This window comes from Pimephales promelas, chromosome 22 (genome assembly GCF_988280905.1).
Source record: "Pimephales promelas chromosome 22, fPimPro1.hap1.1, whole genome shotgun sequence".
In the NCBI taxonomy this organism is placed as follows: domain Eukaryota; kingdom Metazoa; phylum Chordata; class Actinopteri; order Cypriniformes; family Leuciscidae; genus Pimephales; species Pimephales promelas.
In genome coordinates this window covers 15572861-15600404 of record NC_142790.1, presented here as the reverse complement: position 1 = coordinate 15600404, position 27544 = coordinate 15572861, and the positions used below count along the sequence as shown (strand labels likewise).

Sequence of the window (27544 nt, the reverse complement as noted above, 5' to 3'; positions counted from 1 at the left end):
AGGGATTGAGAACTGATAGGCTGGCACTCCTGACAACCATTCAGTGACAACAAATAGGGAGGAAACTTGCTTTCCCTGCCACACTTGGTTACTCATTAGCCACACCTGCGTCTTAGTTAGTTCCCTGTGTATGTTTACGTCCTGTTTTGTTCTGTTATTTTTTTGGTTAGATATTTTTTGGTTAGATATTAAGTAGATATTTCTCCAGCATGATTTATTAATTAAAGACAGTGTGCTTCTTGCTTACCACAATAGATGTGACAACATCTTGGTTTTACTTTTATGCATTATGCAAAACAAACAAACAAACAAAAAACTTTCTTGGTATCACTTACACTTGAAAATATTCACAGCAATGTTTCATCAATTAATACAGTATACTGTTGTTTATTATTTATGGACTGCAGAAAATTGACTGTCTATTGTTAAAATAGAACCCCTACATCTTCACTGAGTACTGACTGAAGTTTAATGATGCCAGTCTATTGCATGCAGAATTGACCACCAAAATAAACATTTGATTAAACATTCAGGGACACGCACTCTGTGTAATTAAACTGTATTAGGTTAATTACCTCTCCCTCGACAGTCTAATGAAGTAGTCCGAACTTGACATCCCTTCAGGTGTGGGTTACACAATTAGGTGTTCTCTTACAATTATGGCAAGTACACAGAGAGGTGAGTCTTAAAGACTATAATCCTCTGAAACTGACCTTGGGGGGGAAAACCTTCCAGAAACTTCCTCTAGTCGCAGGACGTCCTCATAGAGACAAGCAATTTCTAATAACATCCCCTTTTCGACACATTTTTCCATCATCTGATGGCTGATTATTTCACAATGAGCACTAAACTATCTGTCTTATGTTTGTTGTCAGTATTGAACTCATGGTGTTCAATTTGAGCTTCTAGTTCTAGTGCACATTTTATTTATTTTTTTCACCTCAACCCTACTTAAAGAAGTGGAAGAAGTATAAAGCACTAGAAACTGAGTCTTCTGACACCCATTGCAACTTGAGGATAAGACAAACAGACCAGAAACAGGTATCATTACATGTGCTGTAAAAAGGCCATTGATATGTGTCTGTAAGCATGAGCAGCCTGCTTATTCACTTAATCAATATTAATGAGGTAAACATTCAGCTGATTCATTTTAAATGTATTAATGAGATAAGTATTCTGCTGACTTATTTTAAATTGGTTTACTCATTCTTGAAATTCACTTGGCTACAAGGTAGCCTAACTTTCAAGTTTAATGATGAATGTTGCAAACAAAGTTAACTGGAAACACTTTGTGCTGCAAAGTGTGCATTTTTGATCTACATTTAAATAAATTCTCCTGTTCTGCTCTGTGTGAAGACAAATATTATACAGCTCCAAAGTTTGGGGTTAGGAAGATTTTATCCTGTGTTTTCAGTAGTTGCCTTGGTTAATCAATGTATGATTATTGTGTGCACCTAATGATCAGTTGGTTAATTTGTTCCGTGTATTTAAGCTCCGGGTTTCTTTCAGGCCCTGTCTACACGAGAACGCTCGCGGGTGAAAACGTAAAAATATTTTATCCTAAGTGCCTTTTGTTTACACGACGACGGCGTTTTGGGGGCTTAAAAGTGGGGCTTAAAACGCAAAAAAGTGAAACCACCCTCCAGAGTGGAAATCTTATGGTGCGTTCAAGTCATCTCATATAGATTGTATTTACGAGTTGAACGCACTTGAACGCCACCACAATGTCGTAAATACCAGTGGGGAGCTCAGGATTTTCCAAGTTGTGGGCGTGTCACTGAGAAACATGGCGGAATACCACAATACTTAAATATTATGCAGAGATATTGTCAAGGTTTTCTTATTTGCAGCGCAGTTAAGTGAATTGCCTGCACAGAATATAATAGCATTTTTATATAACAGTAAACATGCAACGATAAAGTTGGCAGTGGCTTCATAAATTAATTTAAAACATAAAAAACAAAGTACATCTGATGCACATTTCTTTGTTCTTCATTTTCTAGAACAAGAGTTTAAGAACCTTACTGGATTTTTGTGTAATTAATTAAGAGAAATTACTCCGCCATCTTTCTCCGATGAAAGTGACTTGAATGTACTGCCGTCGTAAACACGACTTCCCACTTTGAACGTATAAACTTCCCCAGGAGGACTTGAATGCAACATTAAAAACGCTCCACCGTCGCGTTCCCGTCTAAAGGGTAAAAATGGAAAAGTCTGCTAGAGTGTGAAGGTTGTACGCAGGCATGCGGACTTGGTGTTGTTGTGTGGCAGTGCTCCACATTGCCACCTAGCCTCCTGGAGTGCATACTACATCAAATTTCACACACTTTCGCGTAACCATATGCACGCGGATTGCCCACCCATAACGCTCATCTAAACGCACAATAAAAAGTAATAACGCAACACCACTTTTGCGTTTTCTCTTCAGATCGTTTTCATGTAAACATAGCCACAGTTAAATGAGCCAAAACGCTGCATTTAGATTCGGCATTCATCTTCATTGCAATCAGCTTGCTTATTCAAATTAGTTAAACTGGCTTTCATTTTTTTGTACCCTTTAGTTTTTAGTTCATAAACATAAAAAATATTACTTCTATAAAAACACAACTGGTGGCATTTTGTTATGGATTGTAGTGAAATGACCTCAACTTACGATTTTAATAATAAAAATGATAAAATTCAGACAAATATTTTAGTATATACATATTATTAGTGTAATATTGTTGCAGTGTTTGTCTTGTTGCTTGGCTGATAGTTTTGTATGTTGAAATGGACTACTTTGATCTAGGCTTTAAGGCATACCAGCGGCATACAGACAAAATTATAAATGTAATTATCATGTATTTATTTAGTCACTGTGTATTAAGCAGGATAATGTATAGTCATCCAGTCCTTATTACAAAATAAATCCCTTCAGTGTGATACAAGACGGGGTCATTTTCCCTGTACATTATCCCTTACATTGTCACAGGCTGGTTGAAGCAGGAAAGGATGCAGGATCTTAATTGCATCAGTGTTTATTTAAACAAGCCCACAAACTGAAAAGAAATATGAACAGAACAACCAAACATGTAGCAACAACGACAGACAAGAAACAGACTGAAACACAGGGCTTAAATACACAGAACAGATAAGGGAAATGAGACACAAATGAACTCAGAACGACTAATTAACAAGATAACAGGTGACAGGGATTAAATCAATGAAACACAGGTGCAAACTGGTGTTCCGTTTACACAAAGAGACTACGCCGACATTTCCCTGTGGTTTGGCCTCTCATTTAGGCTACACGAAAATAGCGTTTTTAATCACAGAAAACGATTATATCTAAAATCTCCGGCCAAAGTGGAGATTTCTGATAACGGCGGTTGTGTATTGCCGTGTCAACTGGGAGAAACATGGTTTGAGGTTCTCAAATGTCACATTATGCGCCAAAAAATGCTTAACATCGTGTGAACGCCCAGTTTGGCATGGTTACAATGGCGCTCAACAGCGTATTTTTGCTGGTTGATGTAAATAACAACTTTTTTTTGGCCTGTGTCACAGGCAAACAACGAACAGTAAACGTGACGTGCATATCCTTTTATTCGAATTAAAGCCCTTAGGTATGATGCAATGCTAATTTTGAGCTTGAAACCAGAAACTGATTGTCCAATACCACTTTAGAATGACCTACACAAGCCATTTTCAGTCCTCATTACCAGTCATGAGTTTATCAGTAAAAAATTGCATCAAACTCGAGGACTTTACAAAATTAGATAAGATTAGATGCACTTATTCTCTCATCCATTTGTAATTTCTTGTCACCCATTATGGCACAAATAAGACTCTCTGCCTGACCTTTTCTCAGATACCATGGGCCACAGCCTTGGCTGTCTATACAAATGAAGACTGTCGGCAAAGTGCCACAGAGGGATGGCAGAATGTCAGGAAGTTTTCCATAATTGCGATATGACACCAATCTGCTGGCAACCCCTAAATAAAGACCATTCGTTCATCAGAAACCATACTGCTGACGTTTTGTTGCCCAGTCAGGTCTGACCTAAGCAGATAGAGTAGGTGAGTTCAAAAGAAACTGGACCTTGATTATTTGTGATTACAGTCGAGTGGAAGTTAACATTTTTATGGTCTGAGGTTTTGATGAGTGCAGAGAAATTTCTGAAGCATAGCTGACTGAATACATAAATACATAAACATGGATTCATCCAAGCATTCAAACAAACTAATTTACATAATACATAGCATAGAGATCCAAGGGTGTCACATCTGGTCAGGAACGAAACAGAGAGCGAATCCAATGGCAAGCATTTATTAATACCACTAACCGATAATCCAGGGACCTCAGAACAGGACAGAGAAACAGGCAGGAACCGAGTAACATTTAAACAACAACCGACAGCCAACAACTGAAACACAGGGGTATAAATACACAGACAAACAAGCTAATCAAGATAACAAGGGGGTGTGGTAGATAAGAAACACCTGTGGACACTGAGCAACAACATAACAAAAGACAAGACACATGGCAGGATCACATGACAAACAAGGAATCACGTGATATACAAAACACAACAAAACCCACACGTGACAAAGGGGAAACAAGCTATACATTAGTTTCTATATAGTTATAAATCTAAAACTATAACTGTGCTTTCAAATGGAAGTAGGGATAGTCTTTTCTATTGTGATCTTTTGTCACAATTGTCTGTTTTTTTTACTTTAAGCATGGCGTACTTTATTCTATCTGGAACACCATTCGTAAAACTATATTCTTTTATTTATTCATTATATTTTACTTTTTTAATCTCAAGTTTTTTTCGTGTGTGCGTGTGTGTTACAAAGTCTTAGAAAACATGAAAAAGCTCAGTGTCTTTTATTTAATGTTTTAGCTCATAAAAATGACCTCTAAAATGTCCGACTTGTTCTACACTTCACATCCGGATATTACAAGTCCTCATAAAATTTTAAATTCATGTTTGGGTTGCACTACTGCAGTTAATTTCCTTTCTCTCTTATATTTAGCCTTCAGCCTTTTTCATGTACAGTTTCAGGAATAATCCCATACAGGTTTTCTAATCAACTCTAATTAGGAGAGTCTAATTTCTTTAACATATAAAGAAATATGCAGATTTTATGTCAAAAAAAATAGCGCTTTCTGTTTATACGATAATTAAAGTCATTAATTGATGTGCAACTGAGATGGTAACAGTTCAGCACAAGAGGGAAAATGCAGTGGATCATATTTCAGGAGTGAGTGATGTTAGTATTCTAAGAAAGTTTGTGTGGGCACATCCATGTGAGAGTCTATCTGTGTGTGGGCCTCGCTTTGTCTGTGTGTGTGTGTGTGTGTGTGTGTGTGTGTGTGAGAGAGTGATTGTTAAGGACAAGAGAGGAAGATATAGAGTAATAGCTCTACATGTGGCCTTGTTACTAAAAACGTGAAACGTTTCAGAATTTGCTAGTTGAGCACACCTGTCTCATTCACCGTTTGACAAATCACCTCTATACGTTTGTTGCTACAGTAATTATAATGTGAGGCAGGCCCATATTGCCCATCGATTTTAGTTGCTGTCAACGTCTTTTACAGAACATCTGTGTAGATACACATAAACAGGGTCCAAAAGTAACACCCGCCAAATGCCAATAAAGTAAATAAAACAAGTTACTTTTTTAAAAATTTTATAATTAATGTTTTATAAACATAGCTGTGGCGAGGACAAGGCCGAGGGCATGATTGATAATGAGCGTATCTCTTAAGGAGGAGCTGGTTGGTTCTGCCAGAGTGGTGCCACGAGTAAGTCTGAGCATTTGTCCTACCTGATTAATCTGATGACCTGAGGGACCAGTGCTGCCGGCGGGAAGGCATAGAGGTGCAAAGGAGGCCAACTTTGGGCCAATGCGTCATTTTTCTCTGAAAAGATTATTGTATTTTCTTCTGATGTGAAGAGATCCACTTCTGCCTGTCTAAAAATACTCCAAATCATGCGGACCATCAGGGAGCGGAGTCTCCATTCCCCTGGAGGCGTCTGTTCTGGGATAACACAGTCTCATCCCAAAAAGTCATATAACTGACGTCTTGGGGCGTATTTTGACCATACGTCAATATCCGCCTTTTTAGGGCCCCCTTAAACGTTGGTAGATGGCGATCCCGGGCCGTCATACAACTGACGCTTTACCTTTAACGTCAGTTAGGTGACGGGTTAGGTTTAGGGTTAGGTTTAGGTATGGGGTAGAGTTAGGATCCCATAACCTCATCTACCGACGTTTAAGGGGGCCCTAAAAAGGCGAATATTGACGTATGGTCAAAAGACGTCCCAAAACGTCAGTTATATGTTGTCTTGGGATGAGACCGGGTTGTCTGGGACAGAATATCTGCTCCCTTGTTCATGGAGCCCGGCACATGCAGAGCTAAAATCGAGCAAAGACTGTGCCCACAGGAGGATCTAGCATATCAGTCTGTTCATAAGATGGGACCTAAGACTACCTTGACGATATACAGTATATAGGTTACCATTGTCGTGTTGTTCGACCAGACCAGGGCATGGAATTTCTTGAAACCCAGAAGCAATGTCATCATGTACAGGCAGTTGATGTGCCAGCTGGACATTGGGTGGACATTGGACATTCGCAAAGAGCCTCTGTCGCAAGGTCTGTCTGTTACGACTACCTTCCTTCTTGACAATGAGCCCAGTTCCACGCTCCCCTGATAAAGATGGGGCAACTTCCAAGGGACCAGGGCTCTGGCACAGCCGTGGCTCACTCTGAGAATAACACGGTCCTAGCGCCACGCTCAAATTGGGATGCGGGCCACATGTTTAACAGGCCCAAGGGAACTAATGAGTTGACTGCTGTCATGAGGCCCAGTAGCTTCTGATATGTTTTTGAAGAGAGGTTGCCCCCTGGTCGGACTAGTCGAGTACAATGCGTTTGCTGGGTCACGGTGAGCTTTTGCTCAGGTTGATCCTGAACCTCAAGCATTCTAAGTGGTTGAGGAGCAGAGATATGTGAGTGCACAGCTCCTCCTTTGATTGGGCTAAAAGCAGCCAATCGTTGAGGTAATTCAGGACACGAATTCCCCTCTCTTCCAGTGGGGAGAGAGCCACATCTATGCATTTTGTAGAAGTGTGCAGAGCCTTAGACAGTCCAAATGGCAGGACTGTATATTGATAAACCCTAAGAATCTCAAGAACGGTCTGTGATGGGGGGCTACCTGGATGTGAAAGTATGCATCCTTCAGATCCTGCAAGAGGATTTGATTTCAAGGTTAGTATCCTGAATGGCTGTCTTAACAGAGCATGGTTCAGAGATCTCAAATCAAGGATGGGTCTGAAGCCGCCATCCTTTTTGGGGACCAGGTATAGCAACCTTAAAAGCCTGACTCACTGTGGGTTGCAGGAACCTTTTCCATCACACCCTTTTCCATCAGAACCTGTATCTTGGCATGGGGGACCTGAGAGTTGGTGTCCGAGACCAAAGAGCGAGTAACCCCTTTTTTTCCAGTACCAGTTTGACATCTCTGGAATGGCTTCCCAATCCTGACTTCTGCCGGCGAGGGGTTTGACTGTGACGGGGGGCTGACGCTTGCAGCAGCATGATATGGAGGAGAAATCCTCTTTTTGTGAAGGTGCTTGTTTTAATTTGATTCGCGGAAAAAAGTCTGGGTGCCCTTACAACAGGAGATAGGGGTCAGGTACAGGCAACAAACAAGCAACAAGTGCTTCCAGCGCCCTGGAACTGAACAGGGGGTTGAGAGGTGAACACACTGTTTTTTCAATGGCTGTCCGGCCTCAGCGGGACTTAGCCTTCTCCTCCTTGTGCCCAAGACATCAGGACTGTTTAGGCGGCTCAGGGTCCATCTTAGGGCGGGGTCCCTGCCATTTGGGAATAGGTAGCGTTTCTCTGGGCGGAAGCGATGTCTCACCTTGGGTTCTGCCCTACGCTGGGGCCGAGCAGGGGTGGATGCCGGCTTGACTGCTGAGTCGGCGTTGTCTTTGGGCGACTAGAAGCAGCTGAGGAGCTTGCTCTTAAAATGGTGCATGGCTTGCGATGTCTTCTGTGCTGTTCCACAAGGCTGTCCACTGCAGGACCGAACAAGCCTGAGGAGGAAACCAGGGAGTCGAGGATAGCTGTCTCGATTTTTAGTTAAGTTGAGCAAAATGTGGCGGTCGAGGCCCAACAAGTTGGCCATGGTGCACCTGATCACATGGGCTGTGGTCGGCCTGCGCAGCTCTCTAAAGGCCTCTCTTCAATGTAGTTTAGAAATTATGTTTACCGTCATAAATCTAGAACCTAATAGGATGATATTTTCCTGGTGTTAGTGCGCCTCAATAAAAATAAAAAAAAATATACAACATACAAACAATGGATCTCAATGTGAGAAGATATATTTATTGGTGGGACTGGCTATGACATTGCTATGGAAGCTTGTTTCCACCACAGAATAAAAAAATAATAATTTTTTTCTCACAATTGCGAGATATAAAGTCAGAATTGTGTGATATAAAGTCAGAATTGATTGATATAAAGTCGCAATTGCGTGTTGTAAAGTCAGAATTGTGAGATATAAACTATGCTATTCTGAGGGGGGGAAAGTATATATATATTTTTTCCCTTAGAATTGGCCTCATAACTCGCAATTGCAAGTTTATATCTCACAATTCTGAGAAAAGATGTCAGAATTTCGAGATATAAACTTGCAATTATTTGTTATTAAGTCAGAATTGCGAGATGTAAACTCGCAATTCTGTCTTTTTTCTCTCGCAATTGTGACTTTATTTCTCAGAATTGTGACTTCATATCTCACAATTGTGAGATCAAAAGTTGCAATTATTATTATTTTTATTTATTTAGTGGCGGAAACAAGCTTCCATACATTGCTCTGCAAACATGCAATGGAAAAACAGCTGAAGACATGTTCGAACAGGAAAAGTGTTTCAGTTCTGTTTCCAGAACTGAGATTTCTCTGTAAGATAATGTCCTTCACAACAGTGGCTTTCTTGAGTGTTGCTTCAGAGCCTAAAAATATCCCAGAAAACAAATGGATGGGTGCAATTGTTTTTTTCCTGTTGACATCAACCATCTCCTCCTCATCCTGGCATGACCATGGCTGCAAGTCCAACGACTGCTTCATTAATGCGTTTTCTTCGCCTTACGCTTCAGAAATCCATTAATCATTAGAATTGAAAAATACATCACTCCAGGTCTCTCACTTAATTTGTAATGTCGTCTGACAGAAGGCTGTTTGGTTGACACCAGAAAACTGTGAGAGAACTTCCTACCTCAGCTATGCTGTGTACTAGTTTCCAATAGGGTGTCATTTTTTTCTTATTTTTATCATCACTTGTGTGACATCACTAAAAAATAAATGAGGGTTTACAAAGGTTCCATTGTGTGTACATCATTGACCCTATATTAGCCCACTTCTTTTATGGACACACACACACAATTCAATCAAGCACTGCTTCTATTTTTAGCAAGGGGTCCTGCATCGATTGAGAGCTTATTATTATAATTTAACTGAGAGGTCCCTCCCGCCTCTTCTTCCTGCAGACGTTCACTTAAATTATAGCCGTCCACCTCATCCCCCCCACCCCCTTCCCTCCCGTCTCAGTCCTTTGATAACTTAATGCCATGCACATACACAGAGTAAATAAACAGAGCAGCACACTAGCATCAATTGTCTTGCAAACTCACAAGCTAGCAGCACTGAAATGCTTCAACCACGTCTATATGGAACCATTAGCCTTTCTGTATATATGTTACGCTGTTTATTTTGTTTCATAGAAACAGAGCATCCAGCACTGTGTATATTCTGAGGGATCAGAGAGCCTTTACAACAACTGGGAAGGAACAGCTGGGTACCGGTGTGGGCAACTACCTGTTACTGTTAGATGGTTAAGCGGAAACTATTTCTTAAATCCCACCATAAACACTCCCACTATAAACACCCACGTATGCACATACCAACATTGTCATGCATACATGATACACATGGGCTGCATATGCTTGCATATTTTCTTTTGTGAGCACATTCACTTTCACATGTTTGCTTTATGTACAAAATCAATCAGATATATTGATAGTATCATGCAATTCTAGCTCTGAGGCATAACCCTTTTGCTGTGCCAAAATGTTACTAGTGCATGATGCTAGGATTGCCGTTTCTATGGTAACTGCCTACACACACATGCCCACAGTATTAAACATGCATTACATTCCCAAAATGTTTTGTAGTCTTGGTAACATGGAGTGCTTTGACACAATGTTAGCATAAAGTTTAAAATTAAAAATGCAGAAGCTCAGTGTCATTTAATCGTCATTCACATGTGGCCCAGAGTGCCTCTAGACAGCAGAAATGCAGCCTTATTTACACTGGTAATACCAATGTCAACATACACCATATATACACTGAACTGCATGATGGCCTAATATCTTAAACAATTATAATTGTGGGTCGCACTTTATTTTACAGCAGGTGTACTTATGTGTACAGTGTACTTACCTAAGAAAGTACTGGGTGATATAAAGGAAATACATGGGTTAAGATTAGGTTTAGAAGTAGGTTCAGGGTTAGTACCTAGTTATTACCCAGTTATTGTAATTAGTATAGTACAGTTACACTTTAGTTTAGGGTTATTTTTGACAGTTACGGCTTGTTAGAAATAGATTTCTGAATAAGACAGAGAGAGTGTATAATTACATTTATTTGAATTAATGAATTATACCATTTATTTGAATTAATTTGTTATTTGGCAGGGTTAGGGGTAGGTTGTCAGTCCTCAGTGACGGTTAGGTTTAGGGGCGGGGTTAGAGGTAGTCCAGGAGTCCAGGAGCCCGCGTCCAGGAGCCCGCGACGGCACATCTATTGCACATGGCACCCCAGCCCATGGCAGAGGCATCTGTCATTACAACAACATGCCGGGAAGCTTGTTCCAGGGACACTCCGGCCCGTTGAAAACTGAGTTTCGTCCATAGGGTGAAGGTCTGACGGCAGGTCAGAGTAACTGGTACTAATGTCTTTATCAAGTTTTGTCATAACAAAGGCATTGTAAACAATGTAAACTTTGCATTAAAAGTGTCCTAATTTACCGAATAACACTTAATGACAACAGTCATAAACATTCATAAAGACTCCTTCATGTTCATGACGTGTTTTATGACAGTGTCATGTCAGTCTTATGCACACCCCTTCAACTAAAGTGTTACCCAACCACCATAGTGCAACGATAAGAAATGACAAAGACTGAACTAAAAACAGGGCTTAAATACACAGAAAGACAAGCTTGATAATATAACAAGGGGGCGTGGCTAATAAGAAAAACCTGGGGAGACTAATAAACATTAAACAACAAGGGACTGAAAAATTGGCGATATAGACCATTTTGCAAGATGTAAACAACACTGGTCCAGAAACACTTCCTGTTTCAGTTTGTAACCGTTTTCTTTATTTCACATGTAAAGAAAAAATCTTAAAGATGTTTGTTTAACTTTTTGATTCAGTTTTCTATGTTCTGTTGGTTGTATTTTATCCCAGCTTTTATGTAGTGTTAAAAAACTGAAACAGGAAGTGCTTCTGGACAAGTTTTGTTTACATCTTGCAAAATGGTCTACATGTTAATATAAAAATCACATTGAGGTCTATGCAACTACATTCTCATCTAAACAAAACTCATGAAAAAAATGTTTTCTTGACCTCTGAAAGAACTCTTAGCCAATCTGATTCGAGGAAAATAAGATGTTATATGTAATATATATAATATTATATTATAATGATATAAATATATATATATATTGCAATGTATTAAACAATTTTTAAAAATCCAAATTTGTATACAGTTTAATCATGTTTAATAAGGAAGCCAATGGGCATTTTTGAATAGAAATCCAAACTAGAAACAGCTGAACAGGCAGCAAGATGTTTACTTGGCACACTGATATAAGCGGACAACTAGTATATTTCTATTGAACTGCAGTGGCAGTTGATTACGACTCCTTATTAAATTGTGTCTAGTCCTTTGTCACTATTTCATCTCTTTTTTCCAAATGTCCTTCACCCTCACATTGTGGATCACAGCAGACTATGCACAAGAGTCAGAAAAATCTATAGAAATGTATTAATCACTCATTTGAGGCTACAACATCAATCACACACAACATGCTGTTTGGTTTCACAAAAATGCCATGGTCAGAGGAAAATTTCAAGTGGCAGAAAACATTTGGGCGAAAAATACTGAAACACAACACAGTGTGTGAATCAGATTTGTTCATTGTTATTAGTCATACTACTCATCTGAAAATTAACGTATATATTATGTCACCCTTTATTCCTTTTCAAGTATCATTCATGGATCAATGCCACTGAGCCACAGTATATTAAAATCAAACTACAGCCCCTTTGATAAGCATAGAATATATTTATAGCACGCACCATTTGTTCCCCAACCACTGTTTCTCCTGTAGTCCTGTGACATCTCGTGCGTACAGATGGACGGTCTCCAAACTATTGTTTCCTTTCATCTTTTTTTTTTACTTGGACCTGTTTGAAAGACAAAGCAGACACAGTTTTAGAGGCTTAATTACTGTTATGGAGGGAACTTTAACAGTGCAGACCCATGCAGGTCATTCAACACCGCAACTGAAACTCAATAAAGCTGCTTCATAACTAACAATTGCTGTGACTACATATCCTCACCAAGTGTTATACATTTTAAATCACACTTCATATACTTTACACATGGCTTCCCAGGCCAATGTAATAAAAACAAGGACCCGCTGCTGCCACAGCATGGAAAAGTGATTTCTTATGCCCTGTAAAATATTTTGCTAGTAATGCAGTACGCATACAGTTTAGTGCCATGTCACGTATACTGTATCATGTATTGACTGCTGCCAGTCATAAAAAAGTCATTATATAGGCCTACATGATCTTGTTGACACTGGCTCCAGTACAGCTGACACTGTTGGTGTCCACTTAAGCCTTTTTTACGACACTGAGGTTTCAAGTCACACCTTTACTTGGTTATTATTATTAGTCTACATTTAATCTTTATGATCTGTCTTAATCTGTCCTACGCACAAAAATGTATGTTAGCCTCACTGTAAACTTAAGACTTGGCATTCTTCATTATGCTGAGGTAAAATACAGCACAACCATTAAAAATGGTTACATGCATGTTAACTGTATGTCATACAGCACAAATAAATGAGATTATTTTTAAAACATAGATTTACTGTAAGATGTTTTGGACTGTAAAATGTTTTTGAAATAAAATTGCCTTATTCTATGTACATAGAAAGATATAAACATACTGTGTGTGTGTGTGTGTGTGTGTGTGTGTGTGTGTGTGTGTGTGTGTGTGTGTGTGTATAGCCTACACACACACACACACACACACACACACACACACATAGGTGGTTAATGTAGGCAATATTTATTGTCTACACTCATAAATGTATGGAACATAAACTTGATAGAGAGATAGAGTTCCTGCTGAAGTTGATCTGCTGCTGCCCTTGCTGATGTACAGACCAATCCAATTAGGTTTCACCTCTAGGCTGTGATGCAGTTCGTGCTTAGACGATCCATTCCGTTCACACACAGAGACACACACACGCGCGCTCAGTGTCACTCTGCAGCTTCACACACAGTGCGCGCGCCCTCAGCTTTACGCGTCCGACATCTGCAGCCATCCCGACTAACCGTATCAAGCCATCGATGGAGGTAGCACTCTCAGCGACACAAGGAGAGCTCTTTCAGTGACAGAAATGCCCCGGTGTACAGTGAGATCTGAACAAAATGTGGAACACATGTCCGGTCCTAACTGAAGCCTCCGTTGAGAGCTGGGAATCTTAAAGGAAACCCACAGACGTCTTTTCTCTCGTTTGCGCACACAGCGGTTTGTATATGCAAACGGTGGTTCACTTCAGGAAGGTAAGAAATAGTTGCATTGGCAGAAACATTGTTATGGCAAGTCGTGATGCCTGGACGTTACTTGTTTGAGTGGAACAGCTGAGATGAAGTGAAAGGAGATTTGCTTTTCAGAACAGGTTGATTCTTTTTAAATAGCAAGGCTGCAAAGTTAAAGACATCGCATGGCAAAGCATACAGTACAACGGTTTTATCAGACACTGCTGACGAATCTTAATGTGAGAAACAGTGGACACACAAATTGTAAACGTAGATATTTTTGCTGATATACTTATATTATTTTATTGCCTTGGGATATTAACTTCTTTCCAAATTATATCTAAAATGGAAAGATTACTGTGAAAGAGTCCGATCTTGCAGGGGTTTTTTTTTGTCTTGTGTGTATGTATAATTTGTAACCTAAAATCTTTCTAAATTATTTCATTTCATTAGAGTCAAAAATCATTTTTAATATGAGAGCATAACATTACACTAAAGAATGTCATCTTTAAGAGATCAGAAATAACACCAAATATTGCTTTTTTAGTTATTTTAATGTCAGAGAATGCAATTCGATTACTTCAGTTTTTTTGCAAAAAGTAAAATAAAGAGGTTCAGAAGCAGCTGAATATTAGTAGTGTACAATAAAACAATGTTTTTTGCTGTTATTTTATGTTTTATTATTTGTTAAAGAAAGAAAAAAGAGAACTGCATGTTCTGCTCACATATCACCTTACATCACACTCCTGAACTTAACCTTGAAATGATAGGGAGGCCAATGATAAATATTAAATGTGGCAAGAATTAATGCTTGTGTTAATTACTAATTCTCCTTAGTTTAAACAAGATATGCCACGACTCTCTCAGCTTAGGCTTTGGTGAAATATACCAGAGCTTATGTTTCTTCTTTGCATACAGGGCACGCTTGGCTGGTGATATGTAAATGGGATCTAATGCTTCCAAATGTACTTTGCAAAACACATACAGTGCAATCTAACATATTCCTAATGGATCTCAGAAGGGCATTTCCTAAACAATTATGAGCTGGAATATTGTGCACTGCATGGAAAAATGTCATTTCACACAACGTGCAAGGTGGAAACAACAGGTGTCTGTGCATGATCAGAACATTTACTTCAGATATTCCAGCATCCTTTCTCTTGTGTCTGTCTTCGCAGCCATGGAGGGACTCGTCTAAGGAGGACCCAACGTAATTGTCTTTTCCCAGTTGTCTTCTGGTTGATTTTCGTCCCTGCACCTCTTCCTGGCGAGAGTCGCCTGTCCCCACACGCACAATGGCAGAGAAGACTGGACTGGGGGTTCCGAAACCTGGAGGCAAATCCTCGACTTCGCTTCCACCCGAGCCTATCGAGATCATCCGGACCAAGGCCCGCTCCAGGAGGGTCCGCATCAACGTCGGGGGCCTCAACCACGAGGTCTTATGGCGGACCTTGGACCGACTTCCCAGAACCAGATTAGGCAAGCTCAGAGACTGTAACACCCACGAGTCACTAATGGAGGTCTGCGACGACTACTGCCTGAACGAGAACGAGTACTTCTTCGACAGACACCCCGGCGCGTTCACGTCCATCTTGAACTTTTACAGAACTGGAAAGCTGCACATGATGGAGGAAATGTGCGCCCTATCTTTCGGGCAAGAGCTCGATTACTGGGGCATCGATGAGATCTACCTGGAGTCGTGCTGCCAGGCTCGCTACCACCAGAAGAAAGAGCAGATGAACGAGGAGCTGAGGAGAGAGGCAGAGACTCTGAGAGAAAGGGAGGGAGAGGGGGAATTTGATAACACCTGCTGCTCAGACAAGAGGAAGAAACTTTGGGACCTTTTGGAGAAGCCAGGTTCCTCAGTTGCTGCTAAGGTAAGGTGTTGCGGTACACCTTGCGGTAGAGTTTGGGCCTCCTGGGGTGTTTGACAGCTCCCAAATAACCCTTTTAAGGCAAAAACACACGCCCTTCTTTCCCTATTCAACTTCAAAGTGTGCTCTGTTTTGTCAGTACATTTGGTTGATTAAGAGTAGCTCTGTTCCGAAAACAGTAAGACAGTTTTCTAATCTGTGAAAGCTCAAAAATTACGGCTATGGAACAATCTACATCGGCTGTACATGGGAAATTTTACTTAAGAGTTTGATGTTAGCATGTTGCTAAGCTATCTATGCAGGCTGTGTGTCATTTGCATACGTCAACTCTTTTCAGAAAATTAACTATTATAAAATTGAGCGTTATTCCTTGTGAAGTACATAATTGTAATGTGACTTTGGTTATTTTATTAGAATGAGGCAGCCACTTTTCGAAACAAAAAACAGCTTATTTTGAAGTTAGAATTGTTGACGTTAGCATGTTGCTAAGCTAACAGCACAATACTTTAGTAGGCATTTATGCTGCTTTCTGTTTTGTTCTGTTCCAAAACTTAGTGGCAACTTCCGATTTCCGATAGGCTAAGTGAGGGATTTGGAACACTCTTCATGGACAGCTCTGCACTGGAGACAGTGGCTGTGTGTCATTTACATATGTCAACTCTTTTCAGAAAATTAACTATTATAAAATTGAGCATTATTCCTTGTGAAGTACATAATTGTTACGTGACTTTGGTTATTTTATTAGAATGAGGCAGCCACATTTCGAAACAAAAAAACAGCTTATTTTGAAGTTAGAATTGTTGACGTTAGCATGTTGCTAAGCTAAAGCACAATGAAGCTGCAGGCACATTCACCACTGTTCAGGCATGCAATAGGAATCAACACAATTTGGTATTTCGAGTGAGGGCGAAATATTTTTCATGCAGATTTTGCAATGGGTTGGTCGTGTGAATTCACTCCATCGACCAACAAAAAGCTGTTTGGTTTGACGGTGACCTCTTTGTGAACTGTGCTTCATGCATCACTACACTATTTACAATGGACAATCGACCACGCCTTAATAAGCCTAAAACATAATGCACACAAATATTGTGTCTGTGAAGTCTTTGAATGAAAAAAAAAAGAAAGTTTTGCTAAAACTGTGCAACAACGGTGTTAGAAAGTGGTCTCATTAAGTTTTGGAACAGAGTATTTGTGTCTGGATATTACATTGCTCCCGTGGTAACAGACTTTTTAAATGATTATATTTATGCCTACTGGAAAAAAAAAATGCTGTGCAAACATGTTTGGCAAACTGAGTGTAATACTAACTTCAATAGGAAGGATTGAACATATTTTTTGGCCAGAAAACAAAGTGTAACAAGTAATGGGTGATTAGAGTGGAGTTTTGATGCTGCAAAGGTTTTCGCCTGTGGTGGAAAGGCTTGATCACAGACTGTTGCCAGTTAGCTGTTGAGAGCTCTGCTTGTTGTGTCAGAATGACCATACATCTCGCATTAAAACTTATAAATATATCCTGCATCATTTTAGATGATATTTAGTGCTTGCTGAATTGTTTTTAATGGCACGTTAATGTTCGAATATATCATAAAGGCCATTTCCTTTTAAAATGGTTCATCTCGCACAATGCTACTTCTATCCGATTACACCCTTTTGATCTTTCATTGTACTTGCTCACAATGCAGGGAGCACGAATGGTTTCATGTCCTGTGTAGCTTGTAATGTGTGCCTGTATCTATGGGCGTACAGTAGGCTCTAAGTCATCCATTGGCTGGGGGGGAACACTGATGAAATTCAATCACTGATCATTTACGAGGAGTATCCAGCATAGAGCTCAGCGCAGAGAAGGATCATATTTCACGTGTGAGGTATGATAAAAACATCCCCTTAAAGTATGATAAAAGTACACAGCCTTGTGAGACATAATGAAAAAATACAGATGTTAACATAACCGCTTCGGACGTCCAGCCGAGCGTTTTGTTTTTGCCACAAATGCAGTGTCATCCGTTTTGTTGGGCATTTCCTCCACCTATATGGGAATCATGGCTGATTCAATTTCAGCCTGCCTCCACCCACTTAATTTATGATACAGCCTCATGATGGAAAGAGCAAGAAGATTGTGGTAATATAGAAGAGGCATTGGCTGTTTCCTGCACTGGGTGTGGATTATTAGAGCTCAGACACTCGCTGTGGTCTGGGTAAACTGTGGTACTGCCTTGATGTTACCTCACAGGCAAGCGAGGGAGAGTCGGTTGTGTTTGTCAGTGCTATGTTAAGGCTTTCTAAACAGCATGCAAAGGCACAAAGAGAGGGAATGACATGAATAGAGTGCGCATGTGTGTTCTCAAATGTACGAACAACAGCTTGCTCATAGATCTTTGCCTTAGAGCTTCATGCAGTTTGAATGAGGGAAGCCTCTTTATATTCACAGGAAATCCCTCATATTTGTGGATGATGCAGAGCAACCAAGTGTGTCAAAACATGGACAAATTGTTATTCATTTGTTTTAGTTTTATTATATTTTAGTTTTATATGTATTAAAAACTAAACTTAAATTAACTAAACATTAAAATTATTTTCTGAACACATTTATTTTAGTTATTATTTTTTCTAATTATGCTCTGTTATTATTTTTGTATGTTTAGTTTTAATTTTTAGATCAGTTACTTATACATTTTGAATGGTTGTTAATCGATAGGATATACTTTTGTTGAAGAAGCCATCAGCTCCAACATTATTTAACAAAAAAAAAGAATTAATTTTTTGTCAAAGAAATCTGCAGCAGTCAGATAATTACAACAAACAAATCATGCCGAAAGCATTGCAAATGTCATAATAGAGCGGTCTCAAGAGTCAAGCTACTTAAATACTTGTATAGATTTGCACCATGGTGAAAAATAAATATTTTGAAATATGTATTTGAAATACATTTATTTTATGCTAAGTATATCACAAATACATTTCCAACAACTTAAATTCTAACAACTACTTTTGTACTAAATGTACTTTAGGTTTCCAGAAATGATGCTAAGGTATAATTAAAGATATGCTTAATTATATTTTATTTCGATAAAGTGGAGCTAATGCAAGTATACAAATATCTTGCATATAAATACTGATATTATACAGAGATCACACTATCCGTCCTTATAGTGATATTAAAACACAGCTTAGGCTAAATATTAAGAAATATGCATTGTGCAAAAAAAAAGAAGTACTCCAAATTAAGTTTAGTTCTAATATTTACTATAAAAGTGATATGTCAGTATTTAAGTTAATGGATTGTATGAAATAAATGTTTTTTTAAATACATTTTGGCATAGGTTTTTTTTTTCACAAGGGCATATTTTGCATTACATAAACAACATCTTTATATCAATAGTTTTATTTGTTCCTTCGTGATTTTTAATTCGGGGATTGTAGTTCTTCCCTTCATTAAAGCCGATGCACACGTCATGTTCATTTGTCTTTTTGTCTGATTTTCAAATACATTTTTGCTTCAAATCAAAATTTGTAATGTGATTAACCTTGTAGCTTTCTTTGATTCATGGTTCAAGTTATAACTCTTTAAAGAAGACTTTTTGAAATGTAAAAAAATATTTTCAAGATTTTTTTTCTTTTGTCAAATCAACTCAATTTATTTAGTTGAGATAACTTATTATTTTGACTTTCTGATGATTAAATCAATCTCCTTCATTGTTTAACTCACTTTTTCCAGTTCAATCAACTTAAAATTTTAAGTAAATCAAGTTACTTACTTTTTTAAGTTAAACCAACAATATTAAAAAAAAAATTGGCTGCTGAAAAAGTGGATGCGCACTGTTGCACTATCAAGTTCAAGAACATTTCCCTGCCTAACATTGGTTAGACAGTCCCACCTCCAAACTCGTTGAACTAATGTTGGTCACACCCCTTGTCTGCAGTCGATTGGACAGATAGCCCCTCCCAAGACTCGGGAAAAGTTTTTTTCTAGAGAGAATTGATAGACAGTTAAATATAAAGTATTTATAAAGTATCCCTAATATGATGTTTATCAAGTGAAATGGCTGAATAAGAAAAACAATATAGGTCGGGACTTGATTTCATCCTCACGAATTGATTGGATCTTACGAATTTGGGCGTGGCCAACTAAATGGCCACACATCTGAATCCCAGTTTGCTATGTTGTGGAGGATATAGTCAAACCCTGTGCAAGCACATTCGTAAAGAAGAGAACAGATGTCGTTTTGAGAGGAAGGGGATGTTCGTGTTTTTTGATTAAAGATTACAAGGGCATGTGAATAAAAAACAACAATGTGCATGCATAAATCATTTACAATAAACTGCAAGATTCTGTAAAAAAACAAGATTTGTGAATTTTGATTTCATAGTGACTAAGCTACAGGAGATTTTTACAGAGAGAGAGAGAGCATAAAAAAAGGGATAAAAATGCTCTATTAGGAAATGATCCGTTCATTCCCTGGTCAGTAAAGGACCATTACATGCACGAACCCCCCTCCCAACACTGCGACACTGCTCGCACACATGCGGAGATCTCATTACATCTCCTCAGAGGAATCTCCACTAATGTATCCAAACATTACAACACCGAGCAATCATTTACCACACTTCCTTTGCTGTGAACAGGTTAAAAATGGAAAGGAGATGATTGACACATTGTTTAGGGGGTCCGAGTTGCATGAGTTCAGCACAACATGTATTTTGAGAATATGATAGACTAGAGAGAGAGACAGAGAGAGAGTAACAGGTTAATCTTAGCGAAACCACAGCATGCGTCTTCTTCTGAATCAGTTCTCTTCAAACGTTCACCATGAATAATTCATGTGTTGGTCAGTTCACACTCATGCACAGATTCACATTCACGCAAACATGCAGCGAAATGCTGTTGCAGTCCTGGCTTACAGTGTTAACATTTGCAGAGGAGAGAGAATCATTTGGGAGAGTTGCACCTTGACGCCATACACCTATAAATAGGCAGCTGGCGATTGCAACAGTAGCCTTAGGTGAGGGTACAACGTTTTCACTCGCCAGGGGGATTGCACCAAAGGACGGGACATGTGGGAAGTCCTTCACAGGACAAACTGAGAAGGATTGGTAAAAAAGCAAACAAAAAAAGATGCACTGATCTATATTACAGTAATTTATCTCCATAATGACTTTCTCACTCAAAGATTAAATATAGAATTAAGATGCTAGTCTACAGAGATGACAGAAATGTGCTCTCATGTACAGTAGTGGAGTGTTTTTGTGGCTTTATATATATATATAGGGTCATACATCATTCATTAAACCATATGTTTGTCCACAGCTGCAAAAAATGTCTTCCAGGAACTAAACCACATTGGGTAACATTAGGTGCAAGCAGATGTCTTCCCTTTTATTATAATCAGAGTTGTAAATAAACAAAGTAACTGTAAATACAACACTCTAAGTAAAGGTCGGCCACGTTCCTACCAGGTGCATTGCTTCTGGTGATATTAGTGAATGTTTCAATGAATAATTTCATTTGACATATAATTGTCTTTTGAGGCAATTCGTGCAAATATTATTTTCAGTGCCATTTTCCTATGAGATTTCATCACCATTCGTAGTTAAAAAAAAAGGTAGACAATGATTAAAGGAGTAGTTCACTTTTAAAAAAAACCTTTGCTGATAATTTACTCACCCCCCATGTCATCCAAGATGTCCACGTCTTTCTTTCTTCAGTCGAAAAGAAATTAAGGTTTTTGATGAAAACATTCCAGGATTTTTCTCCATATAATGGACTTTACTGTTAACCAAACGGTTCAAGGTCCAAAAGACAGTTTGTTTATAACAAGGAACACAAAACAAAGTACTCTTGACTTGAACAGAATGTGAAGAGAACAGACAACTAACTGAAACAGAGCTTAAATTCACAAACAAACCAATCAATGAAATTAATAACAGGTGCACATGATAATCAAATCAATGAGAAACCATGGAAATAAATGCAAACCAAGGAAACAGAACTAGAACATGAGCAAAACCAATACAGAACAAACACATGTGACAAAACCAAACAAGAACTCAGATATCCGAGCCCGTTCTCATCCTTTGGCGTCATATAGGTGACGCCATATGACATTTTGTTGAAATCCTGCGCACATGGCACCCTTTAGCCTCAATATAACACACAGAACCCAAGGCGTCATACAGGTGACTGGCATCCGTTAGCGTCAATATGAGACGCAGACCTAAACCTACCCATAACAGTGCGTGTTATATTGACGCTATAGGGTGCCATGTGAGTATAGCATAGCTGTCAACCCTCCCGTTTTTTTCGGGTTTCTCACGTATTTTATCTCTGTTCCCGCTGTCTTCCCGTTTTAGTATTTTCCCGTAAAACATCCCGTATTTTTACTCTCTGATTGTGTGAGACGTACAAGCTCGGACATATTCGGCTTGAAGTCATTCATACTCGGATGCTGGCCGGAGACACACTGGCTGCGTGCGTCTCAGTTGCGTGGCGTGACCGTTTTTATTTTACTGTCTATGGTTTTTATTTCGGCTCCCATCATAACAGATTAGAGCTTGCACACTGCCTGCGTGACACGCGCAAACGCGTGCATGCTAGAAATAAAACCAGAGATGCCTATTTTTCAGCGTTTCCAGGCAAAAAAAACAAACAAAAAAAAAACATGTTGTTGTTCATATGTCAAAAAAAACCATTATTTTAGCCTATATATATTTTCATGTCATTTTTTTTAAACAATCGAGTCCTGGTGTCCACTACAGAGGTCATAGCATAACATAGGAATAAAATATCTTTTTTTTTTTTTTTTCATTTGTTTCTTATGCTCTTAATAATGTAAAAAAAAAAAAAAAAAAAAATCCCTTATTTTGGCGATGGATTCCGGGAAATCTCCCTTATTTTCAATGTCCAATGTTGACAGTATAGTGTACTGTTGACAGTATCTGTACTATGGCGTATAGTATTTTGACGAAATGTCATATGGCGTCACCTATATGATGCCAAAGGATGAGAATGTGTTGGATATCCCTTACAAAAATCACCCAATGTATCATGCCTCTTCAATCTATGAGCATAAACAGAGGATTTGTAAAGATTTGTACATATAAAATGTTGTTTAAGAAGCTGTCCATAATGATATTTTATGTATTAATGTCTTTCTAAAGGTGAAAAAAATGAGCTAGAACTACACGTTCATGTACTTCACCACTTGATAATATGGATAATAATGAAATCGCATTCCACAATTAGCATAAAACTGCCTTGATTCTTCAAAATAAAATAGAAATGCACAGTGAGGCCTTGAAGCTAACTACTGTAAATGTTTGGTTGGTTCATTATGTGATTTATTTATTGTCACACATGTCTCACATACTCCGCAGTGCCAGTGTATCTTGGTTATTGAGGGTAACAGCTGTGCCCTGCAGGTTTAAGTGACTGTCGCAGAATTGTAAAGCTCACTCAAACTTAAGTTAATAACCTTACTGAGGATTCATGCAAGAAGTGTCATTTTTACATATGCACCTAATGCACTTCTCGCCTTATATTTATGCCCACGTTTCAAACAGAATTATGGGGCTAACATATGCCACAAATCTCCACCACACTGAAGCCCGCACTCGCAGTCTGGTTTAAATTAACTGGTTTGATTTAAATGAGGGGTACAGGCCCGCTTAATGCCAGGTCTTTTAAGCAACAGTAGATTTGCAACCACCTCAAATGTAGAGGAAGTCTCGTCATGATGGAGCACTCTCAGAAAAAAAGGCACAAAAGCTGTCACTAGGGCTGTACCTTTTCAAAAGGTACACTTTTGTATCCAAAGGCTGCATATTGGTACCTTAGTGGTACATATTAGCACCTAAAATGTACATATTAGCTCATGAAATGGACATATTAGCACCTAAAATGTACATATTACCACCTAAAATGGACATTAGCTCATGAAATGTACATATTAGCACCTAAAATGTACATATTAGGACCTAAAATGTACATATTATCACCTAAAATGTACATACAATCACCTAAAATGTACATATTAGCACCTCAAATGTACATATTAGCACCTAAAATGGACAAAAGTTTACCTTTTGAAAAGGTACAGCCCCAGTGACAGCTTTTGTACTGTACCTTTTTTTCTGAGAGTGACTGTGAATGGATTTAGATTTGGTGGGTCAGGATTATTATAGATTTGAAATTTAAATTCAAGGTTGTATTGTCAAAGTTGATGTTGTGGCTTTACATATTATGCATGGGTTACTTATTATATTATTAAAATTGTATCAAAATCAAGTTCAAATGGAAGTACGAGGTTTCTGACCAGAATATTTCTGGCAACCTTGTTTTGTCCATCATTAAAACGGACAGAAGAATCTGAGGCAGTAAGAGAATCGTATTACATCATTATCAACTTACAGTTAGGTAATAAAGTTTATTGTAGCTGTGTGGGGTTTTTTTTTCTGTCATTTGGCCAAGATCTTGTGTTATAAAAGATGAAGTGCAACACCCAGGCTATTTAAGAAAGTACTGGCTATGACTCGACAACAAATGTTAGACTAAAAAAAACTCTTCTATACTCCACAAATACAAAAAACATTAGCCTTTATATACTGTATAGTGTTTCTAGATGAGTAAAGAAAACACTGTACTTAAAACACTGTACTTTTTGATATGTTTTAGCTTACCTCAAGGGCATCCAAGATGTTGGTGTCTTTGTTTCCACAGTATTTTCAAGTTTGACATTTTTCAGTCAAACCGTTGTTGTCTATCAGTCATACACTGGAGGCTAAAGGGTCCACCAAAAAGCTTGCACAGAGAAGTCAAAATTAAACATGATTTAATGACTCGTAAATGTAAGTCCACATTGATGGCCTAAGACACGAAACGAGCGGTTTTGTGAGAAAACGAACAGTATTTATATCGTTTTCACCTCTTGTAATCATAGCCACGACAAAATGATCTGACGGCACGGGCGCTTCGGTCTGTGCATGCGCCGGAAGTGATCGCTTGTGCGCCTACGTCACTCTTTGTTTATACAGAGATTTCGGAAGATTTACCTTTCACTAAACATGTTTAGATATACAGGAAACCGCAATGGAAGACGATTTCGGTATATCTAAATATGTTTAGTAAAAGGTAAAACTTCCGAAATCTCCATGTAAATATTGAGTGATGTCACATGCAAGCGATCACTTCTGGCGTAACATTGAACTGATTCAGATCACTTGGACGTCACTATGATTACACGAGGTAAAAACGATATAAATACTGTTCGTTTTCTCACACAAACCGCTCGTTTCGTGTCTTAGGCCATCAATGTGTACTTACATTTAAGAGTCATTAAATCATGTTTAATTTTGACTTCTCTGTGCAAGCTTTTTGGTGGACCCCCTTAGCCTCCAGTGTATGACTGATAGACAACAACGGTTTGACTGAAAAATGTCAAAATTGAAAATACTGTGGAAACAAAGACACCTACATCTTGGATGTCCTTGAGGTAAGCTAAAACATACCAAAAATTAATTTCAAAGTGAACTATCCCTTAAATGAAAGAACCAGTTCTTATTTACTCTTGCATTGCAAACAATCAGGGACGTTCCAAACTGCATGTGGCACTTCATTCACTATAGAGAGTTATGAGGTTTTACCGACACTTTGAAGATCCAATGGAGTTGCAAAGTTTAGTCACAAGCTCTGTTAATACTTTTTATTGGTTACATTTTTTTTTTGCAAAACCAACCCACAGAAAGAAGTAAATGGTGACATGAATTGACAATACAATTGACATGAATTTAGATAAAAAGAATAAAAATTGGGACACTAAATATGAACATACCAGGTTTCCGCCCAACAGCGATGATATTTAGTTTTTGTACGTATTTACTGTATATTGGTTTTAGTGTAGTATTGCTGTGCTACCAAAGTTACAATGTTAAATGATAATTTAAATAGCAACATTTCTCAGGGCTTTCTAGTGATCCCCAGCCCGTTCTAATCCCAAGACGTCATCTAACTGACGCTTTTGACCATACGTCAACATCTGACGCTTTAGGGCACCCTTTAACGTCAGTTAGATGATGCTATCTAATCTTAACCCTACCCCAGACCTAAACCTACCCGCGTCATCTAATTGAAGGTAAAGCGTCAGTTAGATGACGCCCTAGGATAGCGTCATCTAACTGACGTTAAAGGGTACCCTAAAATGTCGGATGTTGACGTATGGTCAAAAGCGTCAGTTAGATGACGTCTTGGGATGAGAATGTGTTGTGATCCCGCTAGTGTGGCATTTTCATGTTTAATGAGTGTGGGTTAGAAAATTTGAAACCTTTACAATTAATTTAGTATCAAATTGAGTTGGTTTTGGAGTCATGGAAATGTATTTTTGTTCTCTTTTTGTGTGAAATTTTTATTTAAAAAGAGGCATTGCATTTATCAGGGCTTTCTAGTGTTTTTATTGACATTTTCTTGTTTGATTAATGTGGGTCACAATAAATTCTAAGCGTACATGTATCTAAAACTTAAATTAATTTGTGCTCACTTTTATTTTGTTTTATTTTAGTTGGTTTTGGAGTCGTGAAAATGTAGTATTAATCACTTCTTATTTTAGTAAGTGTTTTCATGAACAATCTAACAGCAGTCTGTAGTGTGAATAGGCAACTGTGGTCTGTTCCCAAGAAAGTCTCAAAATTTGACATGGTTTTTCACTATTATTAGTGGTGAAAAGAAGCAGCTGGTGGATCAAGAGTTTACACTTTTCATCTGTGCGAATTGAGTTTTGTTATAAAAAAAACTTTTCCAGTATATTTGGATCTTTTCTAAAGCTTCTTCCTGCTTTTGTGGAAGCTTTAATTGTCGAAGTTATACTATACAGTAGTTTTTGTGTTTTGCCAAAATCATTAATCTAAATAAGAGAGAATATTCATATCTCAATTACCACTTTGCATGTTTGCTCTGTGTCTGTTTTATCCAACCAAATGTTCAAAGAGCATTATAATAACACCAAACTTGCTTTCAACGGCATGCAGTCCTTAAATTAGAGGACCCCTTGGGTCTAGCTGTCATTTGCAGAGCAAAGGCACCCTCTTCTAAACCGTGCTAGTGTAGTTGCATAATACTTTCCAGAGAGACCTAATCAGCATAGGCTAACATTTAGGTGCCACGTCCTAAATCCTCTTTATGCATTCATAATCAGATAAGAACTCTTTGGATTATGGGTAACAACGGTTCCTCTGGCTTTGTATTGGTTGCAGAGAATCATGATTAAAGGGAATGTTCCAGCCTTTGCCCTTTGTTTAAAATGTGATCAACAAAAACTTTGATTTCATAGTGCTTTTTGTAATGCTTTTGGATGCTTGAGCATTAACATTCAACTTATTGATACAGTAATCCAATTTATGTGGTATATCCGTATAACATATCCATTTAATTCGATTATAGTCATGCAACCTTTATTTTGTCATTATTTACTCATGTTATTTGACTTTTTTTTGTATGATATGTTTAGCAGAATGTCCAAGCTGCCCTTTTTAGTTTTTTTATACAATAGAAGTGAATCTTGACTATATATTTTAGTGAACAGCTTTGGTCTGCTCTTCATACAAAGCTGTCGTATCTTTTCAGAAGGCTTGAAATATAGTGCACAAAGTTGAATTAACCAATGCTGTTTTTTATGTTTTATGTCACTTTTATTTTATGAAAAAGAGATGCGGCATAATTATTCTTCAAAACTTCTAGTTTTGTATTCAATAGTAGGAAGAAAGTCAGTATCTTACA

The 27544-nt window shown here is 38.3% G+C and overlaps 2 protein-coding genes across 3 annotated transcripts in view; one reads left to right on the top strand and one right to left on the bottom strand.

Moving 5' to 3' along the window:
- Positions 1 to 27544, bottom strand: part of trpa1b (transient receptor potential cation channel, subfamily A, member 1b) — a 191375-nt gene that overhangs the window by 56561 nt on the left and 107270 nt on the right. For both annotated transcript variants that reach the window (XM_089125692.1, XM_089125693.1), the window contains exon 4: positions 12428 to 12535. The gene's annotated coding sequence lies outside the window, so the exon portion shown is untranslated. The remainder of the gene's footprint in view (positions 1 to 12427; positions 12536 to 27544) is intronic.
- kcnb2b (potassium voltage-gated channel subfamily B member 2b) overlaps positions 13538 to 27544 on the top strand; it is a 118109-nt gene continuing 104102 nt past the window's right edge. Inside the window, exons 1-2 of the mRNA XM_039666721.2 lie at positions 13538 to 13930; positions 15085 to 15783. Coding sequence (XP_039522655.2) covers positions 15202 to 15783 — 582 coding nt within the window. The 5' untranslated portion in view covers positions 13538 to 13930; positions 15085 to 15201. The remainder of the gene's footprint in view (positions 13931 to 15084; positions 15784 to 27544) is intronic.